Genomic DNA, 25,828 nt, shown 5'->3' with positions numbered 1-25,828 from the left:
AAAACCCTCCTGTCCGATCTTCTTTTTCTTATCTATTCTTTATCGTTTTACTATTGTTAAAAAATGTGCGATATTATTATTTTAAGTATACATTTGCAACAATTGGGGTCAGTCCATTTCTTATTGTGAATGTAACACTTTCCCAAAAATACAATTATTTATTTATTATTTGTTTCCATCTCCTTTAAAGTGTATACAAATGTTGTCATCCGGAAGTTTGTCCCTTTCTCCTTTTAAAATAATCAACATCAGACTTAAAACAAAAACAGTATAAAAAGTGATAGAATAAATGGCAATATGTTTCTTCATGTAAATTATAGGGATTAAAAGAATAGTCAAATAGTGTCATTTTAAAGTGTCTTTTTTTTTTGCAGGATCTGGGCTATTTTGAATGAAACCTCTTTAACCTCGTTATTAGGAAATAGTCCGATCTTCCTTATGCTACAGTGAATGCACCACTACTCTCGTCATGTAAAAGTTCCTGCTCTCGGGCCAATCCCGGCCTCAAGCGGGCGGGATTTTCCATCCGTGACGTCCCGAGTTTTCCAACAACTAACAAGCCCTGACACTTCGACATCATGGCGTAGCGATGTGGACGGTCGGGGGTAACACTGGTGGGCACGGAGTAGTTCAGAAATTGAACATTGTGGAGGTTTTGTAAACAGTAGAGTTAAACGAACTAAAGGAAATCCCGAAATCTCGTCGAGTAGACTTCCGGTAAGTTGAAGTTTTTGCTGTGATTTGTTATACTAACTTGGATTTATGAGTTGCTGGCGTTTATTCGAAACAAACGGACTGCTGTGACTCACGGTAGAGGCCACTTTTTAAAGTTTTTTCCACTGTGAAATAGTTTTCCTAAGCATCTTGGTCTTCTGGGGTTTACGGGCATCCCCACAATTTACCAGCTAGTAACGCTATGCTTAGTTTTCCACTTGTTGCATGGTAGCACGGAGAGAAAACGTCGAGGGCAAATGTTTTTGTCTCATCCTAAAATTACAGTTTCATAGGGACGCTAATGTTTTACACCAAACCCCAGCATAACGATTGTATTTGATGGGTACCGGCTATGTAGTGGGAGGTTAAAGGTTTCGGACATGAGTTTCTGACTCTGACTCTGCCAGACATTGTGGTTTAGTGAGATACTCCCAGAGCCCGAGGCCACCTCTTTTTACTTAAGACTACACTTCATCTGTCTTGATGTGGCCTTGAGGTGCTGACAGACCTTGAACTGAGTATAATCCAGTTATCCAAGATGAATTAACCCATACTGTATCTAATTGTGTAAAGTGCACTGTATGTAGAGCCATGACATTTGATCAGCTGTTGTTGTTGTGAAAATACTCACAAGTAAATACCTCTGCCTCAGCATCCCATCAGTTTAACACTTATATAACATCAACAAAGTGTGGGAGTTGTTTTGTGTAAAACTTTATTATTTCAATCTTGAGGTTTCCTTCAAAAGGTAAATTATTGTCTCTGCCTAAATTACTCTCTATTTCACCTCCTTCCAGTCTTCACTTTAGCAAAAAGGTAAGGAATTTACTTGCCACCTTTTACTTGTTTTGCTGATAAAGAGGGACTCATATGCTCTCCAAAAAAGCAAATGTGTGAAAACCTTCAGCTGTTTTGATTTGCACAACCTAACCCTATGTGTACCACGTGTGCACTTTTCAGTGTTATATTGCTTTTTGGCAAAATGTCAAAGACAAATAAGTGAAATTAAAGTACAAGCAGTACAGCCATGCGTAATATGAAAAGAATGTGTGCTGCTGTCCAACATAAATGAATTGCAGCTATGATCCTGTGCATGCATTCATACAGCCAGGAGAAAAATGTGAAGATTTTATCACGTTTGCTTTTTCTTAAATCAAAAACTCAATTTATACTGCATCGCCCATTAAACAGATGCCTAGTTGGTTACTGATGATCTATAAAGAGAGAAAAGGCTCACTTGGCCTCGCACCCACACCATGTTTCTTATAAGCCGCATTGTTTGGGGGTATAAAATTAGTGATGATGTTTTCTGCCTGCTCACTCAGGTTGGAAATAGCTGCAAGTTATACGAGAACAGCGCCCCGCCGGCGGCTGGTGAAAGCTCTGAGTGTGTAAACACCCAGGGAATCAGCCGACATGCAGCCTGCTTACGGCACCGTTAAATTGATGCAACCTTTAACTTGTACTCGATTACATTAGACCTGTCACAAGACCATATCACAGAAGATAATATGCAAATTGTATGGTGTGGCACGACAAGGTATATGGTCAGTGCCAAAATCACACTTAGATGAAATTTGAAGAAAACAGTGTTTTCTAAGATGTTTAGAGCTGAACACAGCCTTCATGGTTTGAAGTCAAGTTGATGATGAGGTCTGGAAACACAAATTAAGTTGTACTCATGGAAACATGTGGTAAAGGTAAAGACTTACTCACGGCACGGATGACTCAAGGAATTCAAAGTGTCATTATGTGGTGAGACCTGGATCCATCCCTTGATTACGTTCACAAAAAAAAAGGAAATGTGTAGATGTTGTACGTAGAGCAAAAGGCTGTGTGATTTATGCGTGGATTGTAAATTCCTTTCTTCCCAGGCTTTTTTTTTTTACCACCAGTGCAACTAAAACACAAGCTGTTAAAGGCAGTTGCATGACTGCTGTAAACACTTTCTCCCCTCAGAGACAAGTGGCCTGGAGGCTTCAATTTTCCTTTCTATTTCCTGTGTGCTCAAGAGTATAGGTCATTCTGGATTAGACTAGACGGGATGTACCCAAAAAGTGAATGTAAGGAGCATTTATGGGTACAAGTTGGGAACCGGCCTACTTTACATATTTCAAGGGTGCTGAATCCAAAAAAAACCGGTACCCGAGCGAAATTTTGAGTTTTTGACCTTCTAATTTGCATATCAAAATGGCCGCCAAACTCCCTATCTTGCTCAGTCGTTGGACCATTTTCCCCAAGTTTTTTTGTAAGTAGGCAATCAAAGATGATGAATTAAGTGTCTAGATCTATAGTCTGGGGTCAGAGCAAGGATATAGTGGAGGCTCAGTGCCTTTTTTATGTATATATATATGCAAAATACCAACTTTTAAGGTGAAATTAAGCATTATTTGTGTCATTTTTTAAGGCCGACATAAATATTCAGTCAATATCACTCTTAAATGTTCCCAGTGTATATATGATATGTGATGTATTCCATATTACATAATAACTAAGAAAAACACCATTGCAAGTTGTCTGAGAATTCATTTTTTTATGCAAACAAAGCATAATGCTCTTAATTCAAACATCGAAAAACCCAAGTGAATAGGGAAAAAAAAACCATGAAACTTCCCTTGAACAGTTCTACAGATCACATCTTGTTTCTGTATATTTTCTTTCATGTTTCTAGCTGAATTGCTTTGCTTTCATCTGTCTTCTGTAAGTTCCATAGGTCACTTGTTTTGGTAAATTGTTTTTATACCTTTCTAGTTTGCTTGTGTGCCATTTGTCTTTGGAATTTCATTTTGATTAGTATTTCTTTCTGCAGTCCTTTTCCAAGTTCTTTGGTTACCCATTGCCTTGGTATGCTTGAGGACTACAACTCCACATTTAAACAAGGACATTGGTCATCACTCTGACATGTACACATTGCAGTGCATAACAGCCCCGATTTTCGGCATTTGCACTGGCGTGTTGTGCATTGTTTTTTACAGGCACACCTGATCATTTCCAGGCAACTTTCAGGTATTGGGTTCTGTGACATAAGAATGGGCTGTAGTCCTGAATCACCATCTTTCCATCCCATGTCCAAGGGTGAAGGAAGCTCAGGTGTGGCATAGTGAGCATTTCTCCAAACCATTGCCTGGTAGTGTACTCTCAGCAGATGGAAGTGGAGCGCATCGCTTGTAGGCGGCATTGCTTCTGGTTTACCTGTCCTGGAGAAAAGTATATGCCTTGCTGCATCAACAGAGTCTGTTTTATGCACATCATATATTCTGCAGACAAAAGCCTCTGAAGATCTTTGAGTCTCCTCCGTGAGATCACCAATTCCGAGGTTGCTGAGCAATTGATGGTGCATTTTCCAGACTTTCCATGATGTACTTTTGGTGTGACTTGCAATGTATGATGTGGTATCACAACCAGTTAGTGCATGAAATGCTACAAGGCTTGGTGCTGAATCCTTTGGCAGTTTGTTAAAAACAGCATCAATTGGTATATATTGTGGCTTCCTTGTGGTACCAGACAACAGCCAGAGTTTTTTACATGCTACGTGTGGGAAATGGGAAACGAGAATCACAAGTACATCAGTGTCTCTAGATGACACGACTACTGTGTCTGACTGGCAGTGCACTGCATGTAATACCAATCGGGTATCTGCCTCTTCGTGTGTGGCTCTCAGATGAGTCAGGTTGGTTGTTGCTTTTGATGACCTAACCTCCGTCTCTTCGTCTCTGAACCCACCAGCAACTACTATCTCTTTATCATCCGGTGCCTGAGCACATAGTTCTTCAGAGAGTAGATTGGCAAGATCAGCTTTGTTGTCAGGGAGGGACAGGAAATTGGTCCAGTTTTTTGGAAGAGGCACATCACGACCCTCAACAAGTCGTCTGATTGGTTGAGCTGCTTTTGTGCGTCGTGTCCTGGTAGCACCCTTGATGGTCTCTTCTCTGTATCTGTCAAACACAACGTCTATCCTTTTATAGTAACATCCTGCTTTCAACACTGCTCTGACAAATGTGTCGGCCAGATCCCCAAATGTTACTGCTTTGTCTGGCTTTCCAAGGGCAACCACAAGTGCCTGTCCATCTATGATGAGACAAGATGACATGTCGGGAAGTTCAATAGCCTCAGGACAGACTATGTCTTCAGTTAACTTATTTACTAATACAGACTTGTTTCCAGTGCGAAGTGTCCCATTCATTTCAGCAAGGGATATGGGAACTGGCAGAAGCTCGTGTTTTAGGACAGCTGGTAAGTCAACTGGACGACCTGCCTCATAGGCCGTAACAAGGCGTTTGAGAATGTTTCGGTCAGCCTTTATGACAGTTCTGTTGTCTTTGATTTTAGGATTTTTGGCCACTTCATACAGAGATGCAAATGTTTTAGCTTTGCTCTTATGTAGGGTTGCATGGATTGGACTTAAACCCTTTTCAAAACCTGTACTCTCTGTATGTAAAAAAGGCGAACAAATGCACATTGCACAATAAAGAAGAAAAAGATCTATTTAAAAATCGTCAAAAAAGATATCGTGATGTATATGTGAATCGATTTTTTCTCCCACCCCTAATGTTACATGAATGTTTCATAACTGGTATGGCCCTTTGAGGATATACCACCTCTGTTGACACATGTATTTTTGATAATTCCTCCCCCCAAATCTAGCCCTGTCACAGCAGTCACTCCCCAGCATCCATTGCCCTATGATAGCTTGTTAGCTAGCTAGCTAGCTAGAAAGTAGGGGGATTTATGCTGCCACAGGGCTATGTTTGGGTTGGAATTATAAGAAATAAACTTGTATCAACAGAGGTGGTCATCTTTAGGGCACAACTGGAAGAAAAAAAAACTAGCTAGCTGTTTTTTTTCCCCTCCAAAACTGTTAGCTAACTGTTAGCTAGTTTTCTCCCAGTTGCTAGCCATCTCAATATCATTGAAATACACAATTTTGACCCACTATGGTTGAAAAAGTATCATTTTGGATAAATAGGGTTAACAAGCTCAATCAATAACTAAGGAATATTGACATTTTTTGTCTAAAAAAATCAAAAAGCAGGAAACTTACCAAAGCGTGTGAAACTGTTACGATCCTCTTTGCTGTTAATTCACCTCAGGCAAAGGGTCCTCAGCGATGGGACTGACCATGCTATGTACTGATCTAAATATTCAACTTGGTACGTTTCATGGTGGTCTCTTTTTGAATATTTTTCCCTATTCACCTGGGTTTTTCCCGTCTTAGAATTTAGAGAACAAATGCTTAATTTGCAAAAAAAAAACAAAAAAAAAACATGAAATCTCAGACAACTTGCAATGGATTTTTTTCTTTGTTATCATATAATATGGTGTACATCATATGTCATATCAACAGGGAAAATTTCAGAGTAACTTTTATTTAATATTTATGTCGGCCTTAAAAAATGACACAAATAATGCTTAATTTCACCTTAAAAGTTGGTATTTTGCATATATATATACATAAAAAAGGCACTGAGCCTCCACTATATCCTTGTTTGACCCTTGACTATCGATCTAGAAACTTAATTTCCTCATCTTGATTGCCTACTTACAAAAAAAACTAGGAGGAAATGGTCCAATAACTGTGCAAGATGGGCAATTTGGCGGCCATTTTAATATGCAAATTAGAAGGTCAAAACCTCAAAATTTCACCCGGGTACCGGTTTTTTTGGACTCAGCACCCTTGAAATATGTAAGGTAGGCCGGTTCCCGACTTGTACCCATAAATGCTCCTTACTTCTTATAAAAGGCCTTTTTTCTGAAATCCGTCTAGACTAGATTGAGGACTTCAAGATCTTCCCCTTTTTTTTCAACCAGGAATACTTCAGCTGTCTGTAGTGTCCAGTGTGGATGGGTTACGATGCGTCTCCCTGCCTAAAGGGATCAGAGCTGAAGGCTTTGAAAAGCCATTATAGTGGTCCACTCTCCCTCTTGTATTCATTATTCTCCACATGTCTCCATGAATTATATGGATGTTTTCACCAAAGGGCAAGATTGCTTTTTGAATGCTTTTTTCTTTCTTTTAGTTTTGCTCCGAGGCTCTCCGGCTCTGGACAGAGTATGCAGGCAGGTGTTGTTGCAAATGCCATGTGTACTGTACCGGAACATTGCATTTTTTTCTTGTCTTTGTCTTCTCATGCCTCTCAGTCAAAATACCCCACTATCAGGAACAAAGCCCTCTCTGTGTGTCTTATGGTTGGAGTAAGTGGTGCTTATAGCAGGGCGGACAGTGAGACTCTGTTTTTGAGAGTGATGCTTGCTTCTTGGGATTTTTGAGATGTCTCCTTTGATAACAAGCGTGCACCCATGAAATGTATACTCACGGGACAGTGCTGGTTCAAATATCTCCTAGCTGAGGCTCTCTTAATTCAACACAAAATGAAAAAACTCCAGCAATGGCCAACAATGTCTGAAAATACTAAAACAAGGTTTCTAAGGTGAGGTTTAATTGTCCCGTTTTGTCAGTACAAATGCACAGATGTTCAGTTTAAAATGAAATAAAACAGAAAAGCATGGAATCTTCATGTGTTTACAGAAGAATTTAAGTAAAGAATACATCATTATTAAAACAATTGTTGGTGTTTCTTTATCCACTAATCCTTGCAGCTTAGTCATACGTAATATACTCTATATTTTTCTTCAGACATAGCTGTTGGAATATGTAAACTTGAAGATCTTAAAGTGAAAGTTTACAGTTTATGACATTTTATAGACAAACAATTAATCCACTAGTCAAGAAAATAATCCCGTCTTGCAGCCTTTAAAAAAAAATCTGTTCTACTGCTCTCGTTTTGTAAAGCTTTTTAGGCAAAGTGAAGCGCAGACAGGGAGCCTGTTTGCTGGACAACCCTGCTTTGTTTACACAAAACGTACTTACTGTAGGGGCATCCCAGGACCCGAGGACAGAGTGGACTTCTCTGTAATTTGGCTTTCTTTGTGCTGAGCTCTTTCTGGACTCTCTTTACACCTGTTTAGCATTAATCGACATGTGGACAGCAGCTCTCGGAGCAGCAGGTCTGGCCTTGGCCCTAATCTGTTTGAAGTCTGTTTGCTGACAGCCAAGTGTTAACCTTACCCATATTTGCCTTTCTGCTCTGAGAGGAGAGCTGACTCTGCTTTTTTGAGGAGGATGACCTGCAGGCCTTCATTCCAGTTTGAGTCATCATGATCCAAACTGTGTCCGTGCTGTTTAAAGACTGGATCTCTGCATCTGTTGTGGGAGTTTAGTGATTTCTCTAAGCTCCTTCACATTTTCCAATGCATCCACCACAGAGGTCACAGCAATGAAGGGCTGCCCTCAATCTGCTGTATATTGAAGTTAAAATAAGAAATGTCAGTCTGGAAAAAACTAAAACCATCACATGGGTTCAAGCAAGTCTATTCCAACATTTGTTGTCCTTCTTGTAGCACAGTATTTGCATCAGGGTGTACTGTACACATGTATTAGACTGAATGACATAGCTCCGTGAACATCTTAGCCTGAGCTGTGAGCAACACACGCACACAATACCCAAAACTTTTTTTGTCACAAACATGGATTGCGAATTGTGTTGTTCTTCTGTTTTTTTATTAAGTGCAAATGTCACTAAGAGGCCACAAACGGGACATTCCTACTCCTGAATGTACCATTACTGTTTTTTTTTCTCCCATGGGCCTGATATATTTAGGTCCATTCTGAAACACACCCATGGAAATTACATCTTTTAAATTCTTCAAGTTATTTGAGCACACTGTTCCCTAACCTAGGTATAAAGAACTTTGCAAATGCTCACAAACATTAAAAGTGGTTGTTTTAGGTTTATTTAAATGTCATGGTGTCTGCTTGTCTAATCTGTGCAATAAGTGAGACGAGCAGTCCCTGTAGACGCCCGAGACGCATTTGACCCACCTTCAGATTCTACTGCTGGAAACCACTCAGCAGTTTAGTGTGTGTGTGTGTGTGTGTGTGTGTGTGTGTGTGTGTGTGTGTGTGTGTGTGTGTGTGTGTGTGTGTGTGTGTGTGTGTGTGTGTGTGTGTGTGTGTGTGTGTGTGTGTGTGTGTGTGTGTGTGTGTGTGTGTGTGTGTGTGTGTGTGTGTGTGTGTGTGTGTGTGTGTGTGTGTGTGTGTGTGTGTGTGTGTGTGTGTGTGTGTGTGTGTGTCCTATGTTTTAGTGCATGCTTATTTTACACAAATTGGAAAATGTGTCCACAGGAATGCTGAAATAACAGTGTTAGGTCTGTGGGTGGTTTCCATAAAGTTTGTAAATGGTGCTACGTTCCTGATGTGGGGCACTCCCAGGATGTGTGGCAGCCGATTTAAAAGAAAAGGGGATTTGTGTGGAGATGAGTGTCTGTGCATGCCTGTATAAACATGCCTGTATATACAGCAGAGCCTTTTGGTTAAACGTACAAACAGAAAAAGGTCCATTGTGCTGCTTGGGCAGATGTCCAAGGCTTGGACACTATCTCTGTGTCCAGTGTCCTGTTGGCAGGACATTGATTGAGCCGGTAAGGTTAACGGCCTGGTTGATATTTTGAATTGCATTATTCATCACGTATTCTGACAAATTAACATAACAGCTATGCAGCGTAGAGCTTTTATCACTTCTGTTGCAGCTATAAATTGCATTACATTTTTTGATAATGGATTTACTTTATTTCTGTTTAATAATAATATTGTTATTATTATTATTTAGTCTTGTTATTTAAGTGAGTTAAATTGGTTTCTATGATGGGTGATTAAGGCACCAGGTGTAATTTTGTGTATATTGGAGACAGGTGGTGGTGGGAGCAGAGCACCAGGACGCACATCGGATAGATTCAAGCTAGCTGGAGAGCCGTAGGAAAGGCTCAAGAAAAGGAATGATTGGAAACTGTCTTCTTTGTTAATGATACTGGATAATACAAATATACGCACAAACGGTCACTTGTGTGGACTTGAATCATTTTTCCCAGCGTAAGATTTGCATATATATCCAGATATCTGGTGCCTCAGTGGCAGTTTACTTTTAAGTTCATTTTCTTTTATAGATTCTAGGATTTGGGCCGCTACAACTTCCTTTTCAGATGATTTTGCTTCCCTCTTGTTTTCCTGCAGTTGTCACAGACCCCTGGCTTTTCTGACATCACTCAGGAAAGTCAAACCAATCCCACAAACTGTGTTAGCAGGCACTGTTGCTTTTTTTTTACCATAGATGGTTGTTGAGGATGCACTGCAGTTGCAGTCTAATTCCTGGGTGGGAACCTTCGGTAATCATATGCTTAACGCCAACATGGGCGCACTTTGCCTAGAAAGTTAAGTGCGACTGTATTCTGCTGGATTTGTCCTCTTCCTACAGTGTTTATGTTCACATCCTGAGCGCACAGCAGCTGCTTTCTCTGTGATTTGTTTCCATAATCTAAACTGTGATTATCAGTTGTGCTGCGGGGTCATAGTCACAACAGTCATTGGATGTTTTAATCTGAAATTCCTCTCTGTTGAATGTGAGATTCCTTGTTTTTACTTTATGTGTTACTGCTTGGTAGACAATAACAATGTAGAGATTCTGAGAAGCTTCTTTGATATATAAAAGTTCATTATTTAGATGCACTTTATATGACTTTTTAAAAATATGCATTTTTAGCTATGGTCATCAGTGCAACCTCTGTATTGTGATTTTGACTTTCTTTAAAAATGACTAAAATGCAGTGAGAACACAGCATTTCTTTCATGGTTTCATTTAATTCCTCCAGGTGAATCAGTGACTAAAGATGATGGCTGATGCCAGCGACATGTTGGCCGCCGCCCTGGAGCAGATGGATGGCATTATAGCAGGTAAAGTGTTACTATAGCGCTAAGCATCATCTTAGTATTATAAATATGTAAGCAGCCATGTTGTATTTCCTCTTTTAACAGCTGTGTAAAAGCATAAATCAGCACATCGTCTGTTGTGTAACTCTTCCATGTTGAGTCAACATTGATAAGCTTTGTCTACTGTTATGCTTTAAAGCAGAGCTGACATTTTAAAGGGACATCACGTGATGACTAAAAAGCTTTAGCATTTTTTCAGTGCTAGGCTGTGTGGCTTGTAGCTATGTTATACAGTGTAAACACCAAATGATATTGTGTCTCAATAGACCGATTCATTTTCACTTTAGTGTTGCAAATGGATGTGGCCTTACAGGATCAGAAGTTAGAGTGAAGCCGAATGACATGATTGTCTAATTCACTTTTCACCCATATTTAATAGCAGTCTGCCTGTGATGGCAGTCCGTAACATTGCTAAGAAAAGGAAAAGGGATGTATCAAAAGTCAAGTCCCTTGTATTTCACAATAAATTCTTACGTTTGTGAAACTCTGTACTGTTAAGAGCAGTAGTTTTAGGAAGTACATCATAGTTGTTTTTCTAGTGAATGTTAGATTTAGTACATGGGTGTTTTTCTTTGATTCTGGCTCCTCCTAATGTCTGCCCCCTCGTTTATACTTCTCCTCAGGCTCCAAGGCTCTGGACTACTCCAATGGGATGTATGACTGCCAGTCTCCTACCTCTCCCTTCATGGGCAGCCTGCGGGCGCTTCACCTTTTGGAAGACCTCAGAAGCGTCCTGGAGTTGATGGACACAGATGAAAGGGAAAGTTTACGCTGCCAGATCCCCGACTCCACAGCGGACAGTCTGGTGGAGTGGCTCCATGGTCACATGGTAAGATCTGCTCATGCAGGAAACGAGCAGCATGAGACACTGAACTCTAAAAAAGAAAAAGAATCAGCATTAGAAACATTTCACAGATCAGGTCATCATCACTAGTCAAGGTCAAAACTGTGCTTCAGTGTTAAGATCATAAGGTACTGTAACATCTCCTCATCAGAACACTGTAGCCTGGTGTCGGGTCACTATTGATTCTGTCACAGATTTATCTGGATGTGAAAGTATGAAATGTGGAACTGGAGTTAATCAGTTTAAGTTGTGCAACCTGGAGGAGGTTTCGTCTGTGATGGTTGGACAGAATGTGCTGCAAACATGCTTTAGCACATCTGGTTTGCTTCTGGTTGTGCTCACATTAACTCTGTATGACTGCAGACAATCGTGGGCAAACAGTCCTGTGTGAAAGTAGGCGAGCGACTTGTTTACGAAGCAAAAGCGAGATTGTCCTCTTCTGCTGAGTGCCCTGGGAATGCAAAGTGAAATGCTAGTGTTGTTATGTCCCAGCCTGTGTGCTCCAAGATACACGCTGACTTCTTGGGAACCAGAGCGGTGTTTGGGAGAGCGATGGGCTGCAGGCCAGATGAATGCCAGAGTTTTTGTGCAATGTTGTAACTCACTCTCCGCACTGCAGTGTGAATGAGAGGCTTCTTCTCAGCCATGTACGGGTTTGTTTGTAAAACGGCAAAGTCAGTTTCATCTCAGATCAGCATCACACGCTGAAACCTTCATGTTGTCAGCAGAATGATTAAGTTACCTGTACCGCTAACCTTACCTTTGTCTGCCCTTTAAGGGGTCATGGCTCTTTGTTAATCCATATTTTCTGCCGCCCTGCAGTCTAACGGGCACATCTCTCTGAGCGGGGGCGACCACTACCAGGAAAGGCTTTCCCGAATCGAAAGTGATAAGGAGTCTCTGGTTCTTCAGGTAACCATCAGCTATAAAAAAAGAAAGACGTTTTGAATATATATTTATGTTAGATAGAAATACAATCTGATTTTCCTTTTGTGTGAGAGTGGCTTTTTGTTTCCATGCAGGTGAGCGTGCTGACAGACCAGGTGGAGGCTCAGGGAGAAAAGATCCGAGACCTGGACTTGTGTTTGGAAGAGCACAGAGAGAAACTCAATGCCACAGAGGAGATGCTGCAACAGGTGTGTGTGTGTGTGTGTGTGTGTGTGTGTGTGTGTGTGTGTGTGTGTGTGTGTGTGTGTGTGTGTGTGTGTGTGTGTGTGTGTGTGTGTGTGTGTGTGTGTGTGTGTGTGTGTGTGTGTGTGTGTGTGTGTGTGTGTGTGTGTGTGTGTGTGTGGTGTGTGTGTGTGTGTGTGTGTGTGTGTGTGTGTGTGTGTGTGTGTGTGTGTGTGTGTGTGTGTGTGTGTGTGTGTGTGTGTGTGTGTGTGTGTGTCATTTAACTGTTTGCACACAGGATCCGTTGCCACCCATTAAAACAAATGATGCATGCTCACATGTCTTGAATAGAGTGTGACTTTTATCTTTACGATCTGAGTTCATGTCCTTCTGTCAACAAACATCCGCTGTGTGTGATAAACGCTTATTTTCCAGTGTGCTGCTGCATCTAATCAAAAAGTGTTGCGCTGTTTAGAGGCCTCTGTTTTTGCTTAGTTTTAACGACCGAGATAAAGCTGCCAGCTTTCCATGTTTTAGCTTTAGCACAAAGCACTGAATAACCTCTATTATTATATTAAATACCTACAAAAACAACAATGCCCACACTGCCAACATTGTTTAACTGTCTTCATTTCTCACTGTAGGAACTTCATTGCAGAGGTACTCTGGAGAACCAGAAGCTGGAGCTGATCTCTGAAGTGTCCAACCTGAAGCTGAAGCTGAACAGCATGGACAAGGACAGACTGGACTTTGATGACAGATTTAGAGACAGCGAGGTGTGTGAGCTAATCTCTAGGACAGGATTTAGCTTTATTTCTGTCTGTCCTTTCTCTTACCTCAATACACACACACACACACACACACACACACACACACACTCACACTCCAAACAGACCCTCATTCATGCTGTCTGACACCTGTGTGGGAGAGGGACTTCTCATTTTACTGTCAGCCTCAAAGCAGCTGTGTTTAGTAAGACGAAAAGTCTGCATCAGCATTTACTAAAGTAACCATAGAAACATGCCTGCTTGTAAACCCTAGTAGTAGAACCTTTTTGTTGTTTTCTACCTTAAATACTAAAGATGCAAAGCCATAAAGATGTCCATCATCTGTTCACTAGAGATGTCTGCCCCAGAGGGAAACCATGCGGAATACTTGTTATTGTTGTAGCAGCGCGGCTGTCTCTTCCACCCTGCTGGAACAAAAAGCGTCTGTCTCCCTCGCAGCACATTAATCATTCCTCTTCTAAAAGCAGATTCCTCTTGCTTTATCCCTGCTGCGTCTTTGAAGCATTTACACTCTCCACAGTCAAACGTATCTAGAGCTGCTTTTCAATATTCAGTTGAACTTCAGACTGAAATTGCAGAACTTTAGAGCTGCCATAATGAAGTTTATACTGTACAACAGACATTTCAGATAAGATAAGAATGACTTGGTTAATCCCAAACTGCGAAATAAAAATAAATTGGCATTAGAGAAAATATATATATACAGTTGACTGTGAAGATAAATAAGCAGTCAGATAAGTAAACACTATTGAAAATTAACTAAATATAAAGCAGAATACTATATACACATTAGTGCAATGAATGCAATATTAAATATAGGATAAATGTAAAGTGTAGAAGGTGAATGCTATGTTCCAGTTAACAAGAGAGGCTATGGAGCAGAGAGTTGTCTGCCAGCCAGAGGGGAATGTTCTCCTGTATCTGTCAATTTGAAACAAATATTTCTAAATATTTTAGGAATCTGCTTGCCATTTTTTTCTACAATTCACTGATATGCATGTGTTGTTCTTTCAGGATTTGATTCTAGAAATTAATGAACTGCGGTACAGGATGACAGACCTGGAGGGTGAAAAACTTCAGTATGAAAAGAAACTAAAATCCACCAAGGTGAGTTGGCATAAGGAGGTTTGCACAGCTGTAGTGTTTATATGGAACACTTTTCATCACCTACTTCTTATTCTAACCCCTCTTATTGTGAAATCAAAACTGAGAGTCTGGTGGCTGTTTTTAATGCTCTGAAGGATTGTTTTGACTACATCTGACTGAAGGATAACATACCTGTTGAATATGAGGGAGTTCGATGACTAATCTGAGTAGCCCACAAAGCCTGAAACTGCTCTTTAAGATTTCACCCTGTTGGTCGGTAGCGTTTGTTTGTGAATGTGCTTTGTAAATACCTTGGGTTGATTCTTGGGCATTCCATCTCCTTGCCGTCCTTTTCATCTTTCACATCTTGCATCACCATTTTCTCTCTCTTCCGTGGTTTGTCTCTCTGATGCTAGTTGCTAATGGCCAAGCTTTCTAGCCTGAAAATCAAAATGGGCCAGATGCAGTATGAGAAACAGAGGAAGGAGCACAAAGTCCAGGCTATGAAGGTTTGCTTTTCTCAGGATGGCTGTTTTGCTTGCTGTATGATTATGGTTTTTGACCTCTCCCTTTGGCTGTCCTGTTTTTTTATTTTTGAGGGACACAATCACAAAATTTGGTTTGCAGTAGTAGCATTTTAGTCAAAATTGCATCACTTTCTGCAACAGTGAAGTCACTTTATTTACTAAACCATGCGGCACAGTAGAATGTAAATGCAGTCAGGAAACTTTTTATAACCCTGTGTCTACAAGACGCCACTTAAAGCAAACATTCCCTTTTTTTTTAAACCACATGTATGCTTTAATTTGGGTTTTCCAAGGGTTGGCAGCGTTCTGTCTTCCTGTGTCTTTATTTAATCTTTCTTTGCATTTCCTTACCAATTTTGTTCCTTGTCTGTTAATCTTAAAACCTCTTTACAGTTGAATGTGTTAGTCACTCTGCTTGATTCCTATTGTGCTGACTTTTTGAAACATTTATTTTAGTTTTAAAAATGTCCTGTTTTCCCTCCTCGTTTTGCTATAACTCCAGCCCTCTTACTCACCTCACAAGAGCAGGTGTGGCCTGTGTGCCTGTCCGCCACGTCAGCGTCTGTGATCCTCTGTGTTGTGGTTTGTTTGTAGTGCTGAGTTGGGGGTGGGGGAGGCTGTGTCTGTGTGAAGGAATTGCCCTCACTGTTGTCCTCTGTTGGACAGGAGGAGCTAGCCATACTGAGGAGGCAGCTGGAGGGCAGAGACGGAGAAATGAGGCGACTACAAGATGAGACCGGTTTCAAAGCCATCGCCTCAAGCAGCTCAGATCCCACAGAGAGAGGTGGGACAGCCAGGAGAGTCACAAGCATACGTGATGTTTAAACTCAAGTTCAGCTTTGTCATATGATTGAGTCTTAATGTCTGTGTATAATTGGCAAAGCAGTAGGTTTAGCTTATCAAGATCTGCAACAAACCAGTTTCTGTTTCATAATTCTTTGTCCTGTTTAGTCTCTCATCCAGACGAAACTCTTAGAAAGAGGCTGAAAGAAAAACGTAAGGGGGTTATGCTTGTGTTTATTATTGTACTTTATTTTTTGCACCCATCTCAACCCGTTTGCATGAACGAGCATGAGCCACCCAAACTCAGCTTGTCCATTATAACCCAATGGCGTGCTAATACCCAAACCACGGAGCACCAGTCTACTCAACTGTTGTCTACATTTCCACTTTGATCCGAACACTGAGGTCACCCAAAAGCTGTGTGTTAATGTCCGCCCTGGATCAGCAACAAGGAATGTCTGCTTTGTGTTTAAAACAGGAATGAGGAATTAATTGTGTTTGTCATAACCATTCAGGCTGCTCACTCATCCTCCCGCCTCATGTCCTCCAACAATAATCTCCTCGTACCCGTCCTCTAAACCTTCCCCCGCTCACACCGACAGCCAGTGTGTGCTCTGCTAACCTGTGATGTTGTCATGCTCAGTGTTGTGTCACATTACCTTTGTGCTGTCTCCATATCTGTCCCTTCCCCATCAGTCAACTTTCACTTGGGTAGAACAATTTCAAGTTTATAAACTTTATTCACATGACTCTGCACAAACAGTACACTTCACTAGTCTCAACCAGAGGTCTTGAATGTTGTACAGACCAAGGACTCCTTAGCTGATAGATAGTCGAAGAACCCACCCCTTATTAACTACATGTTTGTAGAATTGAGTTTTGCGGTTACCTGTAGAGCCTCCTGCATTAAAATAATATGTTTCCACTAGCTTGCCGTTAGGGAAAGATGCCTCTCTGGTAATGTAGCATAGGTTAGCTAGCTCATGTGATTGCAGAAGGATTTGTGGTTAACGGCACCGTCTTTAGACAACATCTATCAACATTTTCACCTTTACCTATACAACTCCAGAAAAAATGAAGAGACCACTCCAAATGTTTCTTAAATAAACAATAAAATAATTTAAAGACATACCTATAAATAAGGAAACAAGACAAAATGATAATGCTGAAGTGGTCTATTAATCTTTTCTGGAAAAACATTCTTAAACAATGGTTTTGTGGTCGTCCTATAGTGGATCTGAAGACCCTAAAAGGCCCCTTGTCTAGATCATTAAAAAATGGATGCTATAAGACTGAAATGTGGGGTAGAATATATATTTTTTACACATTTTAAAGCATTGACCAGCGTATGCCTGTTTCTTCTTAGAGACCAGATTGACATACTGTAAGTATTTAGTGATTATAAACCAGTGGCGGAGGCTTGAATAATAATAAGTATCCCCAGGATCGCTAGAGTTGAGGGACGACTGTTCAGAGTGTTTGTTCTGGAAATTGAAAATGTTCTACCAAAGTGAAAGAACCCTACTCACACAAGATGATCAATGAATTTGGACACAATATAAAAGACCAAGAAAGTGGCTGTGATGTTCCTGGAATGACATTCAGCAATATTGCAGCATGTTTTCTCTTAAAGTGTTAAATCCTGCAGTTTCACCCTTCATATTCTCCTCAAACTACACACTGTAATCATTTCCTTTCCTCACTAGATGTGGAAGTGCAGAGAATGAAAAAGGCAGTTGAGTCGTTGATGGCAGCGAATGAAGAGAAGGTACATTTCACAAGTTCTTCATCTCTCTTTCTAAAACACCTGCCTCACTGAGAGGGTTCCTATGCAGTCTATACATCTATACAATTATGAAGAAAGACTATGGAAAAATATTTGTTTCTAATGTCACATTCTTTGTCACTTGAAACACAAAATTCAGTATTAAATAAAAATATAGAAACAGAGAGGTTTTCTTGGCATTCAAAGCAGTCAGCCAGAGGAGCTTATATGTTTACCACACTATGCCAAAGCAAGAAGAGCATGATTTTTGTCAAAAGCAAGACAATACTTTTGGCATGTGACCAAACGCACAGTCCTACAAAGAGCTGTCTCAACTCCTTTGCGTCAAAGCCTGGAAAACAGCTCTGCCCCAAGTACAAGATAATTGACAGCAGAACATCGTCCAACTTTCAGCCTAGGAGTGTGGAGTGAATGTTCACAATGGTTTACTGAGGGCTGGCGTGACAATCCCAAAAATACAACCTGCTAAGCTTAGGGTTACCAATGAGAAAAGAAGTTAGATGCAAACGTTGTGTTGTATTGTTCTTTAAATAGAAAATGCATAGGAACCCTGCGCTGAGTTTAACTGTTTGATTGTCTTTCCTTTTTGCAGGATCGTAAGATTGAGGAACTGAAGCAATCGCTGCTGCGGTATAAGAAAGTTCAAGACATGGTGATGTCAGTGCAAGGGAAGAAAGGTCAGATAAATCTTCTGAAGATTAAGTTATGTCTGAGATAAATGTTGCCCTGGACTTGCTTTTTGCTGATAAACTCAAATCAAGCTGATTTATTAACATGCATCTCATTTATTGTGCTCTGCAGAGAAAGGCAAAGATACCGAGTATGTCGACGGTAATGGGGATGGATTCAATGAGTTCTTCCTAACCATCCCTATGTCTGCGGAGTCAGAAAAGTATGACGTTTCAGATGTTGAACAACTGAAAAGGATGAGCCCAGATGAGGTTTGTGTTGCATAATGTGATCATTCATGTTTTCAATACAAATATTATTGCAACGGAGTTGATTTAAACATAATGTCACAAGCAGTGTCAGTGTTCCAAGAGAGATTTAAGATGTTGTTTTTAAGAAACCTCATCATTGTTGTTTTGTTATCTATTGAATGTTCTCCTAATTAGTCTTGCTGTAGTGTTTTTTTTTTCAATAAAACTGTTATAGCTCACGCACATTTCACTCTTGTGTAACGAGTGTTGAAGGGTCTGACATCCAATTAATTGAATAACCTCTCCTGTCGGTTCCCTAAGCTTGTGTGCAGATTTAGACTGCTGTGGCTCATGGCCGCGGGAGATTATGTAATTTAATGTTTTCAGACGGTGCATACTTATTATAAGTTATTTTAATTTCCTTTCTCTGATGTGTGCTTAGTTGGAGATGCTTAATGGTCAGACTGAAGAGCCATCACCCTCACCCAGCCCTTCAGATCCAGAACGAGTGTCAGAGGCCGCACCAACAGAAGAAAGGAGTCAAGAAAGGTGAAATATGAGGGAGACTATCCACATTCAAATGCAATGTTATCAGCAGCCGATCGCTTTTTGCCACTTTGACAACATTTGAAAGGGATATCTAAAAACAGATCTCTGGCATTGCAGGGTTTACTGATCAATTATATCTCAGGGTTTTTAAGTTAAGTCAGTGACATCAACTGGGTCATAATCATTTGGTTTGGGGAAGTTAACCTTGTATTTACTAACAATGACTACCACTTGTTCTTGTCTTCTGGCTCTTATATAGTAATTCTTCATCAGCACAGAACTGTATTAAACAATACAAATGTCATGACCTTTATATCACATCAGGCCTTTTAGCTCAAATACCTGAAAACATACAGCTGTGTGAAAGTTACAGCTTTTATATTCGTTCAACATGAAGCTTTATTTTTTATTTGTTTACATCTTAGAAAAATGACTGGTGTGAAGAAAATGCTTTGATGGTAATATTTTGAATACCACTTACACTTCAATATGTAAAGAGTCCTTCTGAGTGGCATTTCTTGAAGTCATACTGGGTTAAACTTGAATGATTTATTTTGGCCACGTTCTTCAACTTGCTCAAAAAGAATGTGTGACAGCAGTTCATATCCTGCTGCTGCTTCTCATGACCTCCGTGCTGCTGCTGCTGCTCATGAGTCGAGCTCACTATCTCCACTCACTATCTGTTTCAGCTGCCAGGATCCCATAAAGAATGGCAGCCAGGATCAGATGGACAGGAGCAATAATGAAAAGGTAAAAGCTACACATTTTGAACCGGGAAACCTGTCTGATTAAAGGAAAATAAGTCTTGTTCAGTCAATTTAAAGCATACCATAACGTCAAATGATATCAGTCTCATTCTGCTACACCAACGTATCTCGATAAGCTGATCAACTGAATATTCAATAAAAAAAAATCATTTAATAAATTATTAAAGTTATATTTCAAGCAAAATTGCAGAAAATGCCATTTTAAGCTTCTCAAAGATGGAGATTCTCTGCTTCCCTTGGTTTTATATAACATTTAATCCTAATATCGTTTGGTTTTGGCCTAACAAAGCAAGACTTTTAAACAATACTTTAGCTTTAAAGTATAGTATTGACAGTTTCACTATTTTATGGACCAAAAAAATGTACCGATTTATTTAGATAAAGAAATGGATAGTTACAGCTTCAGGGGAGCAGTGTCTACATCCCTAACTCCATTTCTTTACAGTAAAGTAACAATATTTTATTCTTAAGGCAAATAGTTGTTGATTGATTAATTGAGTAATGTTTTTGTGATCTCAGAATGCAAGTGAAGAGATCAGTAAGATGAGTGACAAGCCTCCAGTGGGTTCCTCTGCGACCCTGCCTGCCTCCACAGAGGATGAGAGCTTCGGCTCCAGAAAGGCTCGTTCATCCTTTGGAAAGGGCTTCTTCAAGATCCGCGGGGGAAAGAAGACAGGCAGCACTCCGAACCTTGGTGAGCACAAACCACATGGGTTAGCAGCTGTGCAATTGTTTGGCAGATAACTAGTTAGTAGAGCTGCAAAGACAAATCAAATAGTTGTGAACTATTTCATTAAACTCTTAAGTCGTTTGGTAATTGTTCGGAGTATTTCTTTAGAAATAAAAGTCAAAGTTCTATAATGCTCCTTTAATGCAAACATGTTGTAGTTTATTTAACACTCCTTGACAGTAAAATGAATAATATATTTTGAGTTGAGGTCAAAACAAGATGATTCAAAGACTTTATCTTCGGTTCTGATCAACATATTTTACAATATTCTGATATTTCATTGACCAAAACTAATGAAAAAATTGACTGATAGTTATTCAATTGCAGCCAGACTGGAGAGTGAGATGTTCTTGGAGGTTTATTTTTTCACCATGGATGATTTTTAGTTTTCCCAAGCCACACCCATGAAATATACTCTGTGGACCAGGACCATAATTTGCAGCCCACACAAACTGTGGTCCCCATTTAAATATGGAAGTTGGTTTCTGTGCTGTCGGATGCCCTTCGGTCTGTGTTTGTGCTCTTCTTGTGTGTACTGTACATTTGTATGTCTGCGTTTGTCCCACCTCTCCACTCCTGGTCTTATTTCATTCATAATGTCTTCCCTTTGTCTTGTTCTTTCTCTGTTGGACCCTGTGGTGTGTTGTGTGTGTTTTGTTACACATGAAGACCGCAGCCGGAGCGCAAGTGCCCCTATGCTAGGTACAGTATTGACCCCAGGTCATTTTAGGATCTGAAGACAACAAAGGAAACTTCTGAATATCTCCTCTATTGTTCTTCACCTGTTGTCTTTTTTAACTTCATCCGTTCAGCTGACATCTTTTTTATCATATCACGTTTCATCGCTTCAGCAGCCACACCTTTGTCCCTACCCATTGTTGCACAATGTCCAACATACAGACATTCTGTTGTTGATTTGCCTGTGTGCCTGCATGGATTTGTTTACCAAACCCTTACCGAAACACATCGCTACTTCAAGATCCAGATAATCCGATTTATTTATTTATTTGGATCTTGAAAGCCTCACACTAAAAACCTAAAACTACTAGTGAGCTTCCTTTTTTATCTAATAAAACAAGACTTTTTCTTCCAGTTTTGGGCAGGAAACAGCAGTGTCTGATGCATGCAAACTAGAGAGGGTATTTCTCCCCACTAACATGACCCCTCGTTCTGTCTAGGAGCCATGTGTCTGAGTGTTTTCTGGGTCTCTTCACTGACCTTGTGCAGCAGCTTCTTCTCTGCCAACCTGCGCACGTCCCCTACCATAATGCTCATGAAACTGATTATTTTCTGTGGGCAATTGTTTGTACAGCTGAAACCGAGCAACAGGGCACGGACCATCTGGATCTGGCCGGTCTTCCACAGAGGTCGGCTAACAGCGACAGCACCAACACACTCTCCACGACCCCTGAGGGCAGGAAAAAAGCCAAAGGGATAAAGAAACTCTTTGGGAAGTGAGTATGAAATTCCATGATGATGTTCAGCTCTTCGTCATAAATTCTTTAAAAATTTGTATTTATTTAAATAAAAATAAGGATGTTTTATAACATATCAATACCATATTTTCTTTAAGGCTAAAAAGGAGTCAGTCTACCACATTTAACCTGGATGACAACCTATCAGAGGGTGAGTTCAAGAGAGGCGGAGTACGAGCCACAGCGGGACCCAGGCTGGGATGGTCCCGGGACCTCCAAAAAAACACCAAGTAAGTGTGTACATTCGACCTGAATAATGAGAATCTGTGGTGTACAATCAAACTCAGAGATCATGTGAGAGATTTTCAAGAAGAAGTGTGGGACAACAAATTGCATGAAATATCCTTCAGAATCAATCAGAATACTTAATTAATCCAGGGGGAAAAACGGGTTTCATGGCAGTTGTTATATTAAAGAAAAGAATACAAATATTTAAAAACATTACATGTATGCTCCCAATCCAAATGTTTATGTATTTGATTTGGCTTTTCATAACTCTATAAGTGTGCACACCTGTCACCATTTTGACTTTTCCCATTCTTTTCCTTAGTGAGGTTGATGTTCCCTTTGCCCGCTGGTCCAAGGAACAGGTGTGCGACTGGCTACAGGAGCAGGGTCTCGGTCTGTATGTAAACATGGCTCGAGTGTGGATCTCCTCTGGACAGACGCTGCTACAAGCCTCACAGCACGACCTGGAGAGGGTGAGCTACATCAGAAAAATTCAATAATTCCAGCCAAGCAGCCGGACAGACAAAGTGTTTTTGTTATTCTGCATCACGTAGTACCTCAGGGATGTCAGTGTAATACCTTTCTTCGTGTTGATTCTAGGAGCTGGGAATCAAACACCCTCTGCACAAAAAGAAGCTGCAGCTGGCTCTGCAGGCCCTCGGCTCAGAGGAGGAGAATAATAAAGGAAAGCTGGACTACAACTGGGTGACCAGTGAGTACTAGCTGCCAGCTCCCAGTTATAAATACCCTTTGTTTCTGTTTGTTCTTCACCCATGTTACTTTAAATTAAATTTGACCGTGAACTTGACATTCTCCTTATGACACTTTGCTCTTTCCCGCTCCTCTCAGGATGGCTGGATGACATCGGTCTGCCTCAGTATAAGACCCAGTTTGATGAGGGGAGGGTAGATGGTCGCATGCTGCACTACATGACAGTGGTGAGTGTTAGAGAGACACATGTTCCCCCCCACAGACGCCGCAGGGAAAGAGGTCTTACGACTCCAGTGCCAGCTCAGATTAGGATTATTGCATACAGATTCTGATTAGCTCCACTCAAGTTGACCTGGTCTTACCCTCCATATTTGAAACAGAGCTGCAGTCACACCACAGTGTCTTCCTCTGTTGAATTTGAGCTGTCATTACAGTGGCGTTTTTGCAAAAGTCTGTTATGTTTATACAGTAAGTCATTGGTGTCTAACTTTGCTCCTCAGGATGACCTGCTCTCTCTGAAAGTGGGGAGTGTCCTGCATCACCTCAGCATCAAGAGAGCCATCCAAGTGCTCCGACTCAACAACTACGAACCCAACTGCTTGCGTCGGAGGCCATCTGACGAGGTGGATACAATTTAACATCCCCCGAGGATTTAGCAACCTTTTCTGCTGATGGAAATAATCAACAATCATTTTATAGTGCACATCTTTACGGGAACATTTCTTCATCCTCTTCCTGTTCTTTGTGCCCACAGAACAACATTTCTCCAGCTGAGATTTCACAGTGGACCAACCACAGGGTGATGGAGTGGCTGCGCTCTGCGGACCTGGCTGAATACGCTCCCAACCTGAGAGGCAGCGGAGTGCATGGAGGCCTGATGGTGAGACACTCCTGCAGTCCGCTTGATGGGAAACCTGAAACTATTTAGGCCTCTTCTAACACATGTGCTCTCCATTTAGGTCCTGGAGCCACGCTTTAACGTGGAGACCATGGCTCTGCTGCTGAACATCCCCCCCAACAAGACGCTGCTGCGCCGCCACCTCGCCACACATTTCAACCTGCTCATCGGCTCCGAGGCCCAGCAGCTCAAACAGGAGTGTCTGGAAAACCCAGACTACACTCTGCTGACTGCCACCACTAAAGTCAAGGTAAAGCAAGACTTCTGATGGACAGACTGCTTTTGCTTTGAAATATTACTATAAAAACTTCTATTACTAGATTACAAGGGTTTCCATGAATATCTGAATGAATACCTAACAGACTAGAACGCAGCTATACTGACTCTTTAAAATCCAAACCAAAGATACTATATACTACTCTAAAACAAAGAATTATTAGACCTTTAAAAATGTGTTTACATTTAACTACAATTGTGTAGTCACTAAAAACAGTATAAGCATTTAGTTACTGAAAGTTTTAAGCTTTGATTTGTAAGGTAGCCCTGAGGGATATGTGCATTCCTGTTTGGATATCTAAATGTAGCTAAATAAAATGGTTTGACTGTTTTTCTTTCTCTTCTCTCTCTTCGTTCATACCAGCCAAGGAAAATGTCATTTGGTAACTTTGGCAGTCTGAGGAAGAAAAAGCATGAAGAGAGCGAGGAGTACGTGTGTCCGATGGATGTAGAGATGCCAAAGGGAAGGAGCTTTCAGAAAGGCTATGAGCTCCAAATCTACGAGGACGACCTCGACAGACTAGAACAGGTGAGCTTGTTCTTCTCTCTGTTGACTGGTCGATTAACAATGCAGTGATCAGCTGTCCTAATCACATCAAATAATCAAAGTTTTAATCAATTTAGAAAAGATACGTAGAAGTTTTGTGGTCTTGGCTTATTGAGTTTGGTGGCTTCTCTTTTCACAGATGGAGGACTCTGAGGGAACTGTGAGACAGATCGGAGCCTTCTCTGAGGGTATTCAAAACCTGACGGTAAGAATTTCCACATTTGCCCAGGACACATGGCATCTTGTACTTACTGATACTATTTCACAAGCTAATTATTGTGTTCTCTGTAATGTGCCCTTAACCAGAGCATGCTAAAAGATGATGAATTCTTCAAAGAGGCTTCACCGAACCCCAGCGTAACAGACGAGGACTCCATGGCGTGAGGCTGTCGGCCCTATGAGATCTGGTCCTGCTGTGAATGAGACTCTGGGACAACACTGCCCACTACACCGGACTTGTCTCAACAAACCCCCAAAATGCTCCTACCATTCATTTTAGTGTTACTTTCAAAGATGAGCCAAAAGTATTACAGTGTCTCCTCCTTTTCCGTTTTAAACGACGGTGTTGTGGCAGCCTACAGTCCACTTTCACTCCTGAACTCTGTCTCTGTCAGAGGGAACATTAAGGGCAACACCACTGCCTGCCTGCCAGCTGGTTTCTGGAGATATTTTGTACTCAGTTGTGTACTGGCACCGTTTCTATTTATGATAGAAGTGTCAAACAGCAGGTTAACAGACATCTTAAATATGCCAATAAAGATTTTAATATATGTCTCCTGAAGGGGGTGTGCTGAGACGATTTTACTCATTTTTAGAAGGTGGTTTAAAGTAATAACTCTAAAACAGCTGCTATGTTCACTTCAGAACTAAACCCTGCTATTTACACAGAAATGTTCACATATTTTATCCTACGTTGAACATTTTACAGGTTTTCACTCAAAAGTAATATTCTAAATCTATTTGCACCACTACATATGATACAGTACAAAGGCTATGAGTAACATTGCATGGTATTAACATTCAACACATTTATGTAAGAGCTTTTTGTTTATTTTATTATTTTTTTACCATAAACTGATTTTAATGGAACACTGTTTGTTGAAAGTTATTTTCAGAAAAGTGGAATATTCAGATTTGTGAGATGTCTTTTTATTTCAGATAATAATGTTTAAATTGCAACACTCGACCAGACACGAAGTGAAACTCTACTGTAGGGTTTTTTTGTTTACGTTTATCCATTTCTAAGATCAATAAAGTAATTTAAATCGG

General features: G+C 40.6%; 1 protein-coding gene across 4 annotated transcripts; it reads left to right on the top strand.

Moving 5' to 3' along the window:
• Positions 1–481: 481 nt before the first annotated feature.
• ppfibp1b (PPFIA binding protein 1b) lies at positions 482–25,828 on the top strand. Of its 4 annotated transcripts, XM_063900943.1 has the most exons (27): positions 482–717; positions 10,417–10,498; positions 11,158–11,363; positions 12,201–12,290; positions 12,401–12,514; positions 13,133–13,264; positions 14,291–14,383; positions 15,556–15,673; positions 15,841–15,885; positions 17,379–17,440; positions 18,051–18,135; positions 18,260–18,399; positions 18,821–18,927; positions 19,617–19,677; positions 20,214–20,388; positions 21,094–21,126; positions 21,737–21,878; positions 21,998–22,129; positions 22,450–22,600; positions 22,728–22,839; positions 22,977–23,065; positions 23,339–23,461; positions 23,593–23,718; positions 23,798–23,986; positions 24,377–24,541; positions 24,699–24,764; positions 24,866–25,828. In XM_063900943.1, the coding sequence occupies exons 2-27, from the start codon at positions 10,435–10,437 to the stop codon at positions 24,941–24,943; spliced, it is 2,898 nt and encodes a 965-aa protein (XP_063757013.1). In that variant the 5' UTR covers positions 482–717; positions 10,417–10,434; the 3' UTR covers positions 24,944–25,828. The 4 variants fall into 4 exon arrangements, with proteins under 4 accessions (XP_063757013.1, XP_063757029.1, XP_063757021.1 ...); XM_063900959.1 differs by lacking the exon at positions 15,841–15,885; XM_063900951.1 differs by lacking the exon at positions 21,094–21,126.

Source organism: Eleginops maclovinus, chromosome 2 (genome assembly GCF_036324505.1).
Source record: "Eleginops maclovinus isolate JMC-PN-2008 ecotype Puerto Natales chromosome 2, JC_Emac_rtc_rv5, whole genome shotgun sequence".
Taxonomy (NCBI): Eukaryota; Metazoa; Chordata; class Actinopteri; order Perciformes; family Eleginopidae; genus Eleginops; species Eleginops maclovinus.
Note: the sequence above shows the minus strand (reverse complement) of the source record. Positions and strands in the feature narration are given on the sequence as shown.